Below are 13,192 nucleotides of genomic sequence, written 5' to 3'. Positions count from 1 at the left end.
ACACGCTGTTGAAAATGTACACGTTTTTATTCAGACATACAACACTGTTATCAGAACAAAAATATTTATGTACATACATAGCCAACAAAAACTGTTCTGTCTTGGGGAGGTGGTAGACGTGATGGTACAGAAGCATGGTGCATCACGTGCGTTATTGGTAGTTTTGACAAAATGGTAGTCCATAAATTAAAGTGACAAATAAAAATAAACCATTTCAAAAACCCAACTTATCTGCTGTTAGACTCGTACTCGATACCACGAGGTGTGGAAGACAGTGGGAGCCTTTTAGCGAACATACAGGAGCTAGCTGAAATGGGGGAGGAAATGAGTCTCCAAATTGACCTTTTTTGTTACTATTTTTTCAAGGGACCTGACATTTTGCGTAGACCCTTCATCCTGTAGAGCAGCCCGTTGATGAAATCCTACCAGGAAAAAAAAAAAAAAAAAATTGTAAATTCCACTCACTGATAGTCAAAAATGTGTTAGTAATACCAGAAATTCTAGCCCCTCACAGAGTTGCAGGCAGTAAAAAGCTATTCTCAGAACTCTGTTTTAAATTTTTACATGTTTTTTTGTTTAAATAAATGTCTTACCTCTTTAGGCTTCCCACATTCCTGCAGCAGCTCCTATCAAAGAACACAAACACAGAGCAGCTGAGAACACAAGGGTCAGATGCTGTAAAATAGCCATGCAATCTCAGGTTTACCATTTAAAAAAAAAAAAAAAGGCCAGGTTCATGAAGCACGATTATTTTTACTGTAACCCGCCTTCGTACCTGCAACCGGCTTCTCTGGCCCTCATCTGTCAGCTCCAGGAGCTCATCTATATCAATTTCTAATTCTGGAATTTCCTCTTCCTGAAAAGCAATGAGGCACAACAGGTCTGACATTAATATTTCACTCTTGCTGCTAGAAACAGGCTTGTTTTAAAAGACCATGTACACACTATTATGCCTCACAATAAAGCCTGTTAACAGTCATCCACCTGCGATATATTAGCAGTTAAAAATAATTATAAAAATAATAGAAAAAATGTAAAAAAAACCAAAAAAAAAACCAGTGCAGCAGTGGATGTTATACGAAATCAATGCAGAGATTTGCCTTAAGTGTTTCAACTACACATCGACTGAATGGAATATTTAACGGTGACATTAAACGATCGACATATAAGCAAAAGTGCAATTTCCAGTCGTAGAAGGCCACTATAGTAAAGTAATTCATTCACATCTTGGCCTTTCACACCTATCAGCATTTACATAAGGAATGGACCATGCTCACTGGAGAAACCCTGCCCGCCAACATGTGTGGAGTCAGCAGTTGCAGATTCTGACAAGCAGAAATTGTGAGTGAGGGATAGTTTCCTGTTGTTTTCATGGCTTCCAGGTCAGGACTCATGCGGCATTCTGGATGAGGAGAGAGCTAATCAATGTGGAATTGCTGAGTGGCAGATTAGACGGAACCACCCTGTCCCCTGTGCCCACTTCTAATTGATACAAGCTGGCTATTTGGAGCGCCTCACGTCTTTCTGCTGATGTCTGCAGGACACGCAGCACAGTGTTGCGGTCCTGCTGTACATGTGCGGCTGTGTAAGTGCCTGTAAGTGCTGATCATGGTACCATGACTAAAACAAGAGCGCTAAATAGGAACTGTCTTGCAGACCAGACCAATTACAAGTGTATCACCATGGAAACTGCACCTCGAACATTGTCCCTTTTCAGCAGCAACCAAATGGCAAATTTCCCACTTGATGAAAGTTTCCTCCATTGTCGGAGGAAGAGTGCTCTTTAGCAAGGTTAATTAGAAAACACCCAAAGGACAAATCGGTCAAAAACATCACGATGACGGCGGGTATTGATGTTCCTGCCCTGAAGAGTTTCTGCTATAATGCATCCTTGTACAACGCTGACATTGAAACAACTGAGAGCTGAGGTTAGATTCACTGATGCTGGTGCTCATTTAGGCATCGTTAGATGTCACACAAATAATCTTGCACCTCAGCGTGGGTGGGGAACGCCGATGATAGCTGTCACCACAGACTTGGTTTTCAGGATGAGGCTCGATTTAGGGTTAAGTTAGGGTTAGAGTTGGGGTCATTGGGTTAGTTAGGGTAAGGAGCTGGGTAATACAGTATATATCATGGATATGAAAGTCCCCACAAAGATAGTAATGACAGATGTGCATTGTGTGTCTCGGTGTTATATTTTTCCAACATAAACAAATGGAACAATTTCGAGGAGATTAGCATAATTTTGCCTGGAATCAAAACAGCAAATGAGGACACTAAATGAAACACAAAACTAGTTAATGTGTAAGCATTGGGTAGCAAATTATTACCACTCTGACCCAATTTAGCAGAAATTAGTCGAATCAGCTGCACAGCATATAAACCATGTCAATTTTCTCACCTTACCCTATAAACTAAACATTTTTTGGGCCTATGAATAATGAATCAACAAACTCACACACACACACACACACACACACACACACACGCACACACACACACACACACACACACACACACACACACGCAGTGTTGTCATGCAATGCCCATTTGTTTCTCTATTGTAAAGGAAACTGTGCCCAGGAAATTCAGCTGACTCGATAAGAAGCCAGCCTGCAAGTAAGTTATTGTCCTTTTTCCCATTTCCTCTTCACGTCATGTCGAGGTAACCAGATGAAAACATTCATTAACATCAGCAGAGCGGATTTAAGGATCACAGTGCTGTGGTTCAGTGAGGACATTCATGCTAGTCAATGGTTGAGTTTTAAACTTGTCTAGTTCCAAAATTAGCAGAAAGCTGATTTTCATGTCCTCCTTTGTATCTGTAAAGGTGTGAAGTTTGCAATGGAGCCATAGGCTCCAGACTGGGACAGCACTTGTATGAATTAGAAATGGGCTTAAATAATTAAGGCGGTGACACAGAGAACTGATGGTAAATGCTTCCACGCAGAAGAGTCTGAGCAGCAACAGTGCAACCCTCTCCTGACCGTATGCAAAATTCATCCATCTGGGCCGTGCACGAGGACAGGCCATGACTGCATCTACAGCAGGAGCTAATGCAAATGTCCAGACCATCCCATACGGAGAGTGAGCTCGTCATTTTAACACGCCCGTGTGTCAGAAACGTGACTCCGGGCCAGGTTTTACCACAACAGCACTAAACATCAAGCCTTATTTTCAGAATAAGGTTGTTGGGGGGGGCACCATCCACACCCTCGCATCCTCATGCTGGTTTATTTTAGTGCCACAGCATGAAAATGCTGCAAATGTGAAATCATAAATGTATGTTTCTGGGACACGATCCAAGGAGGCCACGGATGCAGGTTCCAGATCTGTTTTTGTAAGACTCAGTGTTAGAGGCATGTAATCGTACATTACCACCGGGGAGAGGGTTCGGGGTGTTAATGGAGAGAAATAAGCATCATAAGGCAGAACAGCAGTTTCAGAGCTCCGCTGTCACTGCTGAATTTGAGTAAACCGTTTTGTGTTTTTTTAGAAAAGGATTATTTCTGATCCTCGGATGTCTGCACGCTCCTATTTCTCGGCATCACTAGACTATGTCTCCTCTGCAGGAGGGTGACTCCCATCTTCATGGGATTTTCTGCAGCGACAGGCCGGCGATAACCAAAGCGCCCTAAAAATCTAATCAAACCTGTTTGTCTCCGCCTTTTCCGGTAGGAAATGGCGAAGCCGTTGGAATTCTCATCCCAACTGTGTCGTCATTTGCTCGAGCTCCTAAAAAGCCACCCCTCATCCATTGTGCACGCTCCTGTCTGGTGTGGCTGTTGAAACATCTGTTGCCATGGTTTCCTTTCAGATAATCCCAAAGAAATCAATACAAAGCCCACAACATAACCAGATTACAGTCCATTATGCAGGTGTGGTGCTGTAAGGGAATTATGGGTGATAATGGGACATTTTTAAGTACACCTTCCTAGAACACTAATCACATTTTTACACTTCTCGTTAATACTTTGTCAATAAACAATGACGACATTGTGTCAACATTTGCAGAACTTTATTCTGATCTTTAATTAATGTGCTTCCGTCCTTCAGGTGCAGGAATACGATCCAGAATATCATGGCAGCCATCCGCCATCAGCCTGGAAACAATGTGATCTCATCGTGACAGAACGTGACATTGTCCAACAGCTGATACTGAAACCTTGTTGATGTGGCAACCCAGCATGTGCCAAACGTTGCAGCCAAAAAAGCCTCCACTTGCCTCCCGCCTACTTCAGTTCCTTGCTTAATCTTTCATACATGGAGAAAAGCCCATTGCAGGGCAGTTCCTCCCCTGCTCTTTCCCCTCTCCATCTCTATGTGTGTGTGTTGGTGTGTGTGTGTGTGTGTGCCAGCCCCATCTTACCTCACAGTCAAACAGCAGGTGCAGCTGCCCGTCGATCCACTCCTCGATATCCAGCCTCCTCTGCAGGTCCTTCCTGTTGTATTTGACCGTCAGCTTGCCCAGCTTTCGATGTGCCGGTTCCTCCGCCTTGTCCACGGTCTGGAACATCACCCTGGACTGGGTGCCGGGATCTGACGCCATAGCTGCCACGGCCTCGGGAGTCTTCACGCACGCACGCACACACGCAAGGAGGAAGTCTCACCGACTCGGGCACGTTTGTTTTGCAGCCTCCTGCTCTGTCTCAGGTCTTCCTGTGTGCTGCTGCTCCCATGTGTGTCTTCTGTTATCGAGCGTCCGTGCTGCCCCTCTCTCTCTCTCACGCTGCCTCTGGTTCTTTCCCTGCCTCTCTCTCCCTCTCTCTCTTTATCTCTCTTCCTCACTCCTCCTTCTCTTGCAACACCCACTGGCTGCACTATCAGGAGAATGGTAATGAGATATGCCTCTGTGTAGTGTGCAGTGTGTGTTGGTTGGCGTGTGTGTTTGTGTGCGCATGTATCTTGCAGCGTGTTTTATATTGTTGCATAGGTCAATTGCGCCAATAAAAACACAGTAATCAAGACAGGAATACGGCTCTGCCAATATGTGCGACTGAATTTCGAAAATATAAAACAGCTCTGCTTGGCCAGATAAAAGCTCTCTGGCTGCCACCTCCCATGGGGGACATGGCTACCATTAATTGTGCTTATCTCCAATATTTCCTCGAAGCACGGAGAGAACTCAGACATTGCATTTAGACTTCCTAAATCAGGTGCAAGAGCGTGTCAAATAGAAAGAGAAGACATTTGCAGAGTGTCCGTCGTAGCTCCATGTGGCCGCTGTTGTGTGATGTCACCATGTGGAGTTTGTGGTCATTAGTAAATGAGAAGAATAACTGCATTGTTTTAGTGAATCAATCACTAAACATCTATCCCATCTGGTGTATGTGGTCACTGGGTTTTCATGCCCTCCATCTTTATTTACAGGTCAGGATTAGCATTTATGCTAATGTTATGAGCAAAAATGATAAAAACCTGTTGGGGAGGTGTCTGGTATCTATTAATCTACCCAGTCTCCATTCAGTACTTTGTCTTCAGAATCTCCTGGAAGAACTAGCCTGCAGCATTTTCAACGTGCACGGGCTTCTCGCCTGCTCAGACACCTGCAACACTACCTGGGTCCCCCTGACAGGAGAGTTAAGGTTCCTCCTGTGTAATACCCATCTTTTCTTTGATAACAGATGTTATCAGGTGCATGTTTAATAAGCCTTGAAGTCAAATTGGCTTCCCAAGTTACACCGTCATAAATACTAGATGAGGAGGAGATCGCTGTTTATAAGTCGGTCTCAAAGCTGCCAGTGAGCTGTGTGTGGAGCCAAATATCAACAGTCAACAGTTGTTCTGTTGCACCTTCTGGCCAAACACCTACAGTTGCAACAGCAAGGACAAAGCTGCAGTTTCCAGACATTCTAATATACTATTGTCGTAATAATGAGGATGATGATGATGATGATGTCAGATTGAGTGTTAGTTTTGACAAACAGCATCAAACCACCAAACCTGGGCCAACTGATGCGCCGTCTGTTACAATCCCTGAATTATTGAGGGCCTCCAGCAGCTCACCTTTCTACACAGACAAATTCATTCATCAGGTTTTATGCTGACTGCTTCTGCACCACCAGGCTGCTAGAAAAAAGATGAAATAATGGAGAAAATTCAAGTTTTTCAACCTCCGGCTCAGGTGAGGAGAATGATGCTTTTAAAAAAAAACTGACACAGTAACCTTAAAAGCTTCTATTCCTGTGGAATCTGGAGTAATTATGTTGTATTACAACTGACCAGGAGATTTACATAATGTCAGTATTCATATTTTCCCATTGATGAGTTTTCAGTGACTCATCACAGCCCGTAAACAGGTGATTCAATATGATTCACCTAATGATTCCGATGAGAGGATATAGAATGCTGCCAAAATAAAGAAATTTATTTATTCATTTAACTGTCCACACAGCTCGCGTGCATGAACTGGCAAAATTTACATTTTTATGTTTTTGGATTAGAGGCGATTACTGCTGCCGTTTCCGCAAACTGGGTGCGCGATGCTGCCATCTAGTGGTACAAACAGATTCACTTCCCCAGGAATTTTATTTCAATATTTGGATTTATGATTATTTCTTTTAAAGTCATGAGTCCAAAAATCGCTTTAATCACTTAAGATTGTCCTTCAGATGCATTTAATATGTGTCGATGTGTTGCCAGTATTTTTTATTAAAATGTTAACTTTAAATTTAAAACTAATAATCTGCTTTGGGTTTGATGTGGGTTTAACTCATTCAAATTAACACTATATATATAAATAAACATATATAAATTACATATATAAATAGATTACACATATAAATTAACATTATATATATTATATTATTATTCGTTTGTTTTCAATTTAAAGTTTATATATATATATAGCCGCAATGGTCGACATGACGTCATTAACAGACTGCTAGACATTTTTTTATATTACAATTAATGGCTGGAATTAGATAATCTCATTGAATAGCCTTTTTAAAACTTTCTAAATGCACATGTAAGCCCTGGGCCAAATTTAGGGCCCAATTTGACTGTGAATGGAATTAAATAAACTTTGACGCGCTAATCGCGGAACTTCTGTGCGCAGTTTTGATTAATTTGTAATCATTTCCTGTTGTCTGATTATTTAGCTGTAAAACATTCCAATCCTTAAATGTGGGTCAAAATCGGTCTTGCCTCATGTGATTGATTATTATCTTGTTTCGAGCCCCCGTCGTGGTATGGGTGAACTGGGAGAACTGGGAGTGGCAATAGAACGAGTGGAATTTCACTTCCTGTACCTTTCAGGTGACTCACGTCGAGTTCCCAGGTAGTGTTTCGTCGACACCAAACAGGTCAGGTTTAATAAGAGACTTTCGCGACTGTGATCAATCCAGGTCAGATCAACAGAGGATCGATGAGCGTCTGGATCGATACCTGATTCATCTCCGGGACGTTATCGAAGAAGAACAAACCTGTTGCTTTTCCGGCCTAAGAAATTCTCAACTACACCGTTTAACTAATTATTGGATTTTTAAAATCGTCTACCCAGCTCTTAGTCGTTAAAGGGGCTCTGCGGGTTTTATTTAACCGCGTAATTCTTTATTTTAGGAATGAATTCGCTTAAGGGACATTTGGGAGCGTGTTGCGTCCTGATCGCAACGCTGCTGCTCGACTCCTCCTTTGGCCAAGAAACTGGGGAAGGATGCTTGGAGAAATTCAAGAAGGGTCGCGATGATTTTATCCTCGACGCGGACGAGTCGGTGAAGGACGGGGCCACGTACCTGTCGTCGCCCAAACTGGGCCGGTACAGGGACTGCGTGGCGGCCTGCTGCAAAGACCCGAAGTGCAACGTCGCCTTCATGGAGCGAGCAAAGGGGGAGGAGGAGGAGAAGGGAGGCTTGATCAGCTCCTGCTTTCTCTTTGACTGTCTGTACAAAAAGCAATATGTGTGCCGCTTCGTCAGGAAGAAGGGCTTCATCAACTACATCCAGGACACCGTGTATGAGAGTTATCTCGCAGTGGATCTGCTCCCAGGTAGGTCCAAACCTGCCCGTTTCGGATAGTTGCATTTGAGCTCAGGAGCTCATTGTTGTCGTTGATGTGTCTGTAGACATGATTGAGATGGGGGTTCGTTCCTCCTTTGTTCCAGTGTTTAATGCACTCAGAAAGTGCCACAACACGCCCACATTAAACACAAAGGCAGGCCTGAGTGGATTTTGATCTTAACTGAGGAGAAACTTTTATTTCATTGCTCAAATAATTAACCACAAGTGTTTCTGGTCCACTGGAAAGGCTGCGCTGAGTTTTGAATCCCTCCGCTTGGCGTGTTCACACATGTCGGGTCATTGTGGTCCCCGGTTCGGGTTTCGTTCTCCAGGCACTACCTGGCGACTGCATTGCTGCTCCAGATGTTCCTGTTGGGTTCACACACTCATCACGCTTTCTCTCCAGATGACTCGGACCGTCCGCCCGTAGCCAACGGAGGCCAGGACCGGGTCGTCCAGCCCCAGGAAGCAGTGATGCTCAACGGCATAGCGAGCAAAGACGACAAGAAGATCCTGTCCTACCAGTGGCAAATGCTCACTGCGTATCCCTACGCCGTCATCGAGGTGACACGGCAGATGGAACCCGACCTCTGGGAAATATAGGGACTTCCATCAGTAATCGTGGGGTATTTGTCTGTCGCTATGCAGAAAACGAACTTCGAGGACCAGATCATGGTGTCGAATCTGACGTCTGGCATGTACAAGTTCCAGCTGACGGTCACGGACACCATCGGCCAGTCGGACTCCATCAAGGTCACGGTTCTGGTCCTCACGCCCGAGCAGTCTGAGCGTGAGTATCCACATTGAGGAAGGATGCCATCAGAAACCTCCAACACATCACACTTCTCATTTTCAGCCCTCGTGCGTCTTTTTTGGGGCCTTTCTCAGAATGGGGGAGGGGTGTTGTTAGGTTCTTGCGTTATTTGCTAGATGCCATTTTAATTGTGATGAAACCTGCTGAGGCACGCTCACCTAATTCCTGTGGACCGGATGGTGAAATAACAAGATAGAGAGATAATGGCTCTAAAACGTGGGACACCGGAGTTTTACAGGAGGCATCACGGTGTAATTTGAGCCCGCGGGGTGCTAAAGACGTCAGCGTGTTGATGTCTGAGGATTCTCCCACAGAAGAAAATGAGCAGTGTTGTCGTTGGGCTGCCCGCTCTAGTCCCACTATCTCCACCCCCGACTCATCGAAACCTGTTCATCTGGTTTCAGCTGAAGTTACACAAGCAGCGACACTTCGCGCTCCTCTCAATCATGAGCCGTGCCGAAGATTTCTTCTGCATTCTGGGGTCCGTGTGGCGCCTCCCGTGGCAGACACGGCGAGGAATTTGGAAGTTTCCAAGACGGGGTTAATTGTTAACACTCCATGTTGTGAATATGGTCAGACATTTACTTGAGTGGAACACTGTTGACAGAGACTCCTTTATAAAGGTGACAGGAATCGGCCATGGAAGGGCGGTTTCAGCTCCTTTTTCTCACGTGTCTCTCACAGCTGCGTGCTGGTTAGAGCTAATCCCGCATCCTCTCCGCCGTTTCGTTGGTCTCGACATTGCGCAATCGCTTCTGCCGTCATCCAGGCTCAGACAACAAAAGACAACATGGGGCATCAGAAATGAGACCAAACTGTTTACAATTAGTCACACAGGATTTTGGGTCCAAAACAACAAATGCTCCTTTTGTTAATGTGTGACTGAGGTCATCTGGGACTGTTTTTGTTGTTGACTCGCCGCTACTTAGCTTAGCTCACGTGGTTCTAGCCTGCTTAGAGAGTCATCGGTTGACTTTAAATTTTGACCTTTTATTATGATCTTACAATCAGACAGCTTGTGATTCAAGAATCACCTATGATGGGACAGTTATGGGAACATTCTCACAGTATGACTGCTAACTGCAGCCCCATCAGTGTGGATTAAACGCACTCTCTTGTGTTGTGTACCGCTAGACCACTGTATGGCTCCAGTGAAGGTGGGGCCCTGCCGCGGTTCCTTCCCGCGGTGGCATTACAACGCAGCCTCGCAGAAATGTGAGCAGTTCATCTTTGGGGGCTGCAGAGAGAATCTCAACAACTATCTCTCCAAAGACGAGTGCACCAACGCCTGCTCTGGTTCAGGTATGTCCTCAGTGTTGTCGTTATCGTACGCGGACTTTTTGTCATTCTTCCCATTTTTGTGCCATGTTTGGATGTCCACCTTCATAGAATTTAAGTTTGCTTTAATTTTGCTGCTGAAGCACAGCGACTTAATTTTTAAAACCACGTCACTTTTAATGGCTGAATGTTGATTTTTGGTTGTTTTTCCTAGAAAAAACGAGTAAGACAGGCAGGGGCTTGCCAGTTCCTACAGACCAAGGTTGGTGAACTGTTATTCTAGCAAAAACACTGGAAGGTTGTGTCAACATAAATGTGGATTATCCCCTGGAGGCATCATGCGATAAGATTTGAATGTGACTCATTCCCTTCTTATTAACCATCAGCATTGAATGAGCTTCCATTCGGGTTTATTTATGTGATCGGCAGAATTCTGCACTAGCTCCTGCAAACTCGCTGCTGCCGCGGAGCTGCTTCGCCACAGTAATTCCTGTCCTGGGGAACTGACGGGTGCCGTTATTTTCCAGGTGAACAATGCAGCGCTCCCTGCACCACAGATCAGTTCACCTGCGACAACGGCTGCTGTTTGGCTCCGGGACTGGAGTGCGACTCGACCCCACAGTGCAGCGACAAATCGGACGAGCAGAAATGCGAAGACCGTAAGCAGCGACCCCTCAAACTCCGCTTACTTAAAAAATAAATAAATAAATAGCCCAATGGCTTCAATAAACCCCTCTTGTATCTGATAGTGAACAACACCTTCGACATCCTGCTGCAGATCCCAGTCAACGAACAAAAGGTGAGCGAACGTCTTGCCGTCACACGGAGGTTCACGCTGCCGCCTCTTCACCCCCCCTCCCCCCCCCCATGTTTGTTGCTGTTTTTTTCAGTGCGCTGCACAGAGCTTCCTGACACGGGGGGCTGCAGGGACAGTCTGACCAAGTGGTACTACAACCCTGTTAAACAGGAATGTTCACGCTTCAACTACGGGGGATGCCAAGGAAACGAGAACAGATTTGAGTCTCCGGAATCCTGCATGAAGTTTTGCCGCGGCGTCACAGGTTGGTTATCGCCATCGGGAGATTCAGGAGCGCTCGCATCCATTTATAGCAAATTGACGGCGAACTCTTTATTTCAGAAAAGGACGTATTTGCAAGAAAGGAGGAGTTTGATCGCGCGGTGTCGGAGAAAAATACAGGTAACCTTGACATCAGTGTCACTGGAGGGAGATTTGACGGGACAACCAGCGAGTTTACGCCTAACATTTGACATTCTGATCACCTTCACAGCTGTTGTGGCGGTCGTCGCCCTCCTGGGCGTTTCCATCCTTATCATGCTGGCCATCCTGGCGTACTGCCTGGTGAAAGGAAGGAGGAAGTCGGGGCAGCACCAGCGCGTCCCAGTCAACACCATCCCCGTTACCTTTGAGGACCGAGAGCGGCTGGTCTATAACACCACCACGAAGCCAATCTGACCCTTGCTTTCTCACCTTTGACCTCTGCACCCTGACCAAGAGATGCATCATTCCACTGAACAAACTCAAGCATCTGGAACTGTTTGTTTTCTTTAGTTTTTCCTATTGTGGATGCGTTCAGCAGCGGTAAACGTGCACCGAAGGCAGTCTTCAATGATGAAATGTGATGCGTTTTATTTCTGGCTTGTGTTTAACGCGGTCAAACATCCATTTGTACTCAGGATATAAGGGAGGGGTCAGAGGTTGGTTACCTCCGGATGTCATGACAAGACCGGTTCAAATTATAATTATTTTTTTATTGTGATGTTTCATATAATATTTGTGAGTGACAATTATTTTTTTGTTTGTTTTAAATGAAGCTACTAAGTCAGGCAGTTCCTCACACTTCTATAAAGCTGATCCTCCAGGAATTGTGTGGGTGATATTGGTGATCCATCCACATTCCCAAAATCCTGCCGCACCAGGTTTTCCCACAATGTTCCCTGTTCATATGCCACTGTTATGCTGGAGATCTTGTAGAAGCTCTATAGTGTACATAATCCTAGACTTTTGAGAAGCTGAAGTTATTTTCTCAATAGTTTTTAAGTTGTCTTTTCAGGACAAGCTATATATTTGTTAAATGATGTCTTGTAAAGAAAACTTGTTGGGTAGACAACATTTTAATCTTACAGGTTTCTGTAAGTCATGTTTATACTTAATAAACAGAATTCCAAACTATTCTAATGCATCCCTGTTAAATAGAAATTATGTTGAATTATGAGCCATGACTACAACCATGTCTAACGTCATCCAGGCTGTAAAAAGGTAGGTATGCATTCCATGTCCTGTTGTTATGACTCTAGCTTGCTTCTCTTTTTCATAGATCAAAATCATGTTCAAGATCAAACACATTTCATTTGCATTCGCAAATTTAAGCAAAGGCGTGTCCCACAGAAGAATTACAGGTTTTCCTCTCACTTTTAAGATTCAAAACTGACACAATTGTAATGCTATAATACTATATCCACCATAAATTTAAATAAAATTAGCAGTCCGTTGTGCACATTTAACACAATAATTACTCGTGAATCCACATTTCCTCCCTTGGCTATAGATGCACTGTTGCATTTTACCACCAGAGGGCGGCCGTGGTACTTAAATGGTTCACACTTATTGCGTGGCTAAATTGGAATACGCGTTACCTAGTTACTATCCCGATTTTGCATTTCTTCGTGTTCACAGTGAATTAAAGGTTAAGTTATCGGCCTACAGAAAACTTGGAGCCGCACTTTCGTATTCTCAGCATGCAGGATGCCTTTTCTTCCAGTCAAGTCGTGGCATATTGTTTTCTCCGCAGCCCGTGTGGTGAGAAGGCAGAGAAGGGGGTTGTGTGAAGCGCCCCTCTCTATTTAATCAGCCAGACATAAATTAGCGCTCACCCAATTGATTCTGAAGCCATCCTTTGTGAGTCCAGGGCTCTACTGACCTGACAGTCATAAATGTAATTGACAGGCTCACAATTTACGATTTTCTTTCACAAGCCCGCATGAACATACACACCACGAGTGGTAGTGAAAATACTTTGATAAAGAAAACAGAATTATTGTGTCCCCCTGTAGATTACTGCAAACTGTTAGAACACGATTC

At 44.5% G+C, this 13,192-nt stretch overlaps 2 protein-coding genes across 2 annotated transcripts; one reads left to right on the top strand and one right to left on the bottom strand.

Annotated features, from left to right (window-relative positions):
- Positions 1–8: 8 nt before the first annotated feature.
- On the bottom strand, positions 9–4,804 carry ppp1r14d (protein phosphatase 1 regulatory inhibitor subunit 14D). The gene is made up of 4 exons (XM_011616352.2): positions 4,373–4,804; positions 776–856; positions 594–626; positions 9–422 (listed from the first exon to the last, which is right to left on the bottom strand). The coding sequence occupies exons 1-4, from the start codon at positions 4,550–4,552 to the stop codon at positions 354–356; spliced, it is 363 nt and encodes a 120-aa protein (XP_011614654.1). The 5' UTR covers positions 4,553–4,804; the 3' UTR covers positions 9–353.
- A 2,430-nt stretch (positions 4,805–7,234) lies between these two features.
- Positions 7,235–12,283, top strand: spint1a (serine peptidase inhibitor, Kunitz type 1 a). The gene is made up of 10 exons (XM_029832805.1): positions 7,235–7,989; positions 8,407–8,564; positions 8,649–8,790; positions 9,949–10,116; positions 10,307–10,354; positions 10,620–10,751; positions 10,842–10,890; positions 10,981–11,153; positions 11,231–11,290; positions 11,382–12,283. The coding sequence occupies exons 1-10, from the start codon at positions 7,566–7,568 to the stop codon at positions 11,564–11,566; spliced, it is 1,539 nt and encodes a 512-aa protein (XP_029688665.1). The 5' UTR covers positions 7,235–7,565; the 3' UTR covers positions 11,567–12,283.
- The last annotated feature ends 909 nt before the right edge of the window (positions 12,284–13,192 follow it).

The sequence above is a fragment of the Takifugu rubripes genome, chromosome 2 (assembly GCF_901000725.2).
Source record: "Takifugu rubripes chromosome 2, fTakRub1.2, whole genome shotgun sequence".
Taxonomy (NCBI): Eukaryota; Metazoa; Chordata; class Actinopteri; order Tetraodontiformes; family Tetraodontidae; genus Takifugu; species Takifugu rubripes.
The sequence above is the reverse complement of the archived record's forward strand: the minus strand, read 5'-3'. Positions and strand labels throughout refer to the sequence as shown.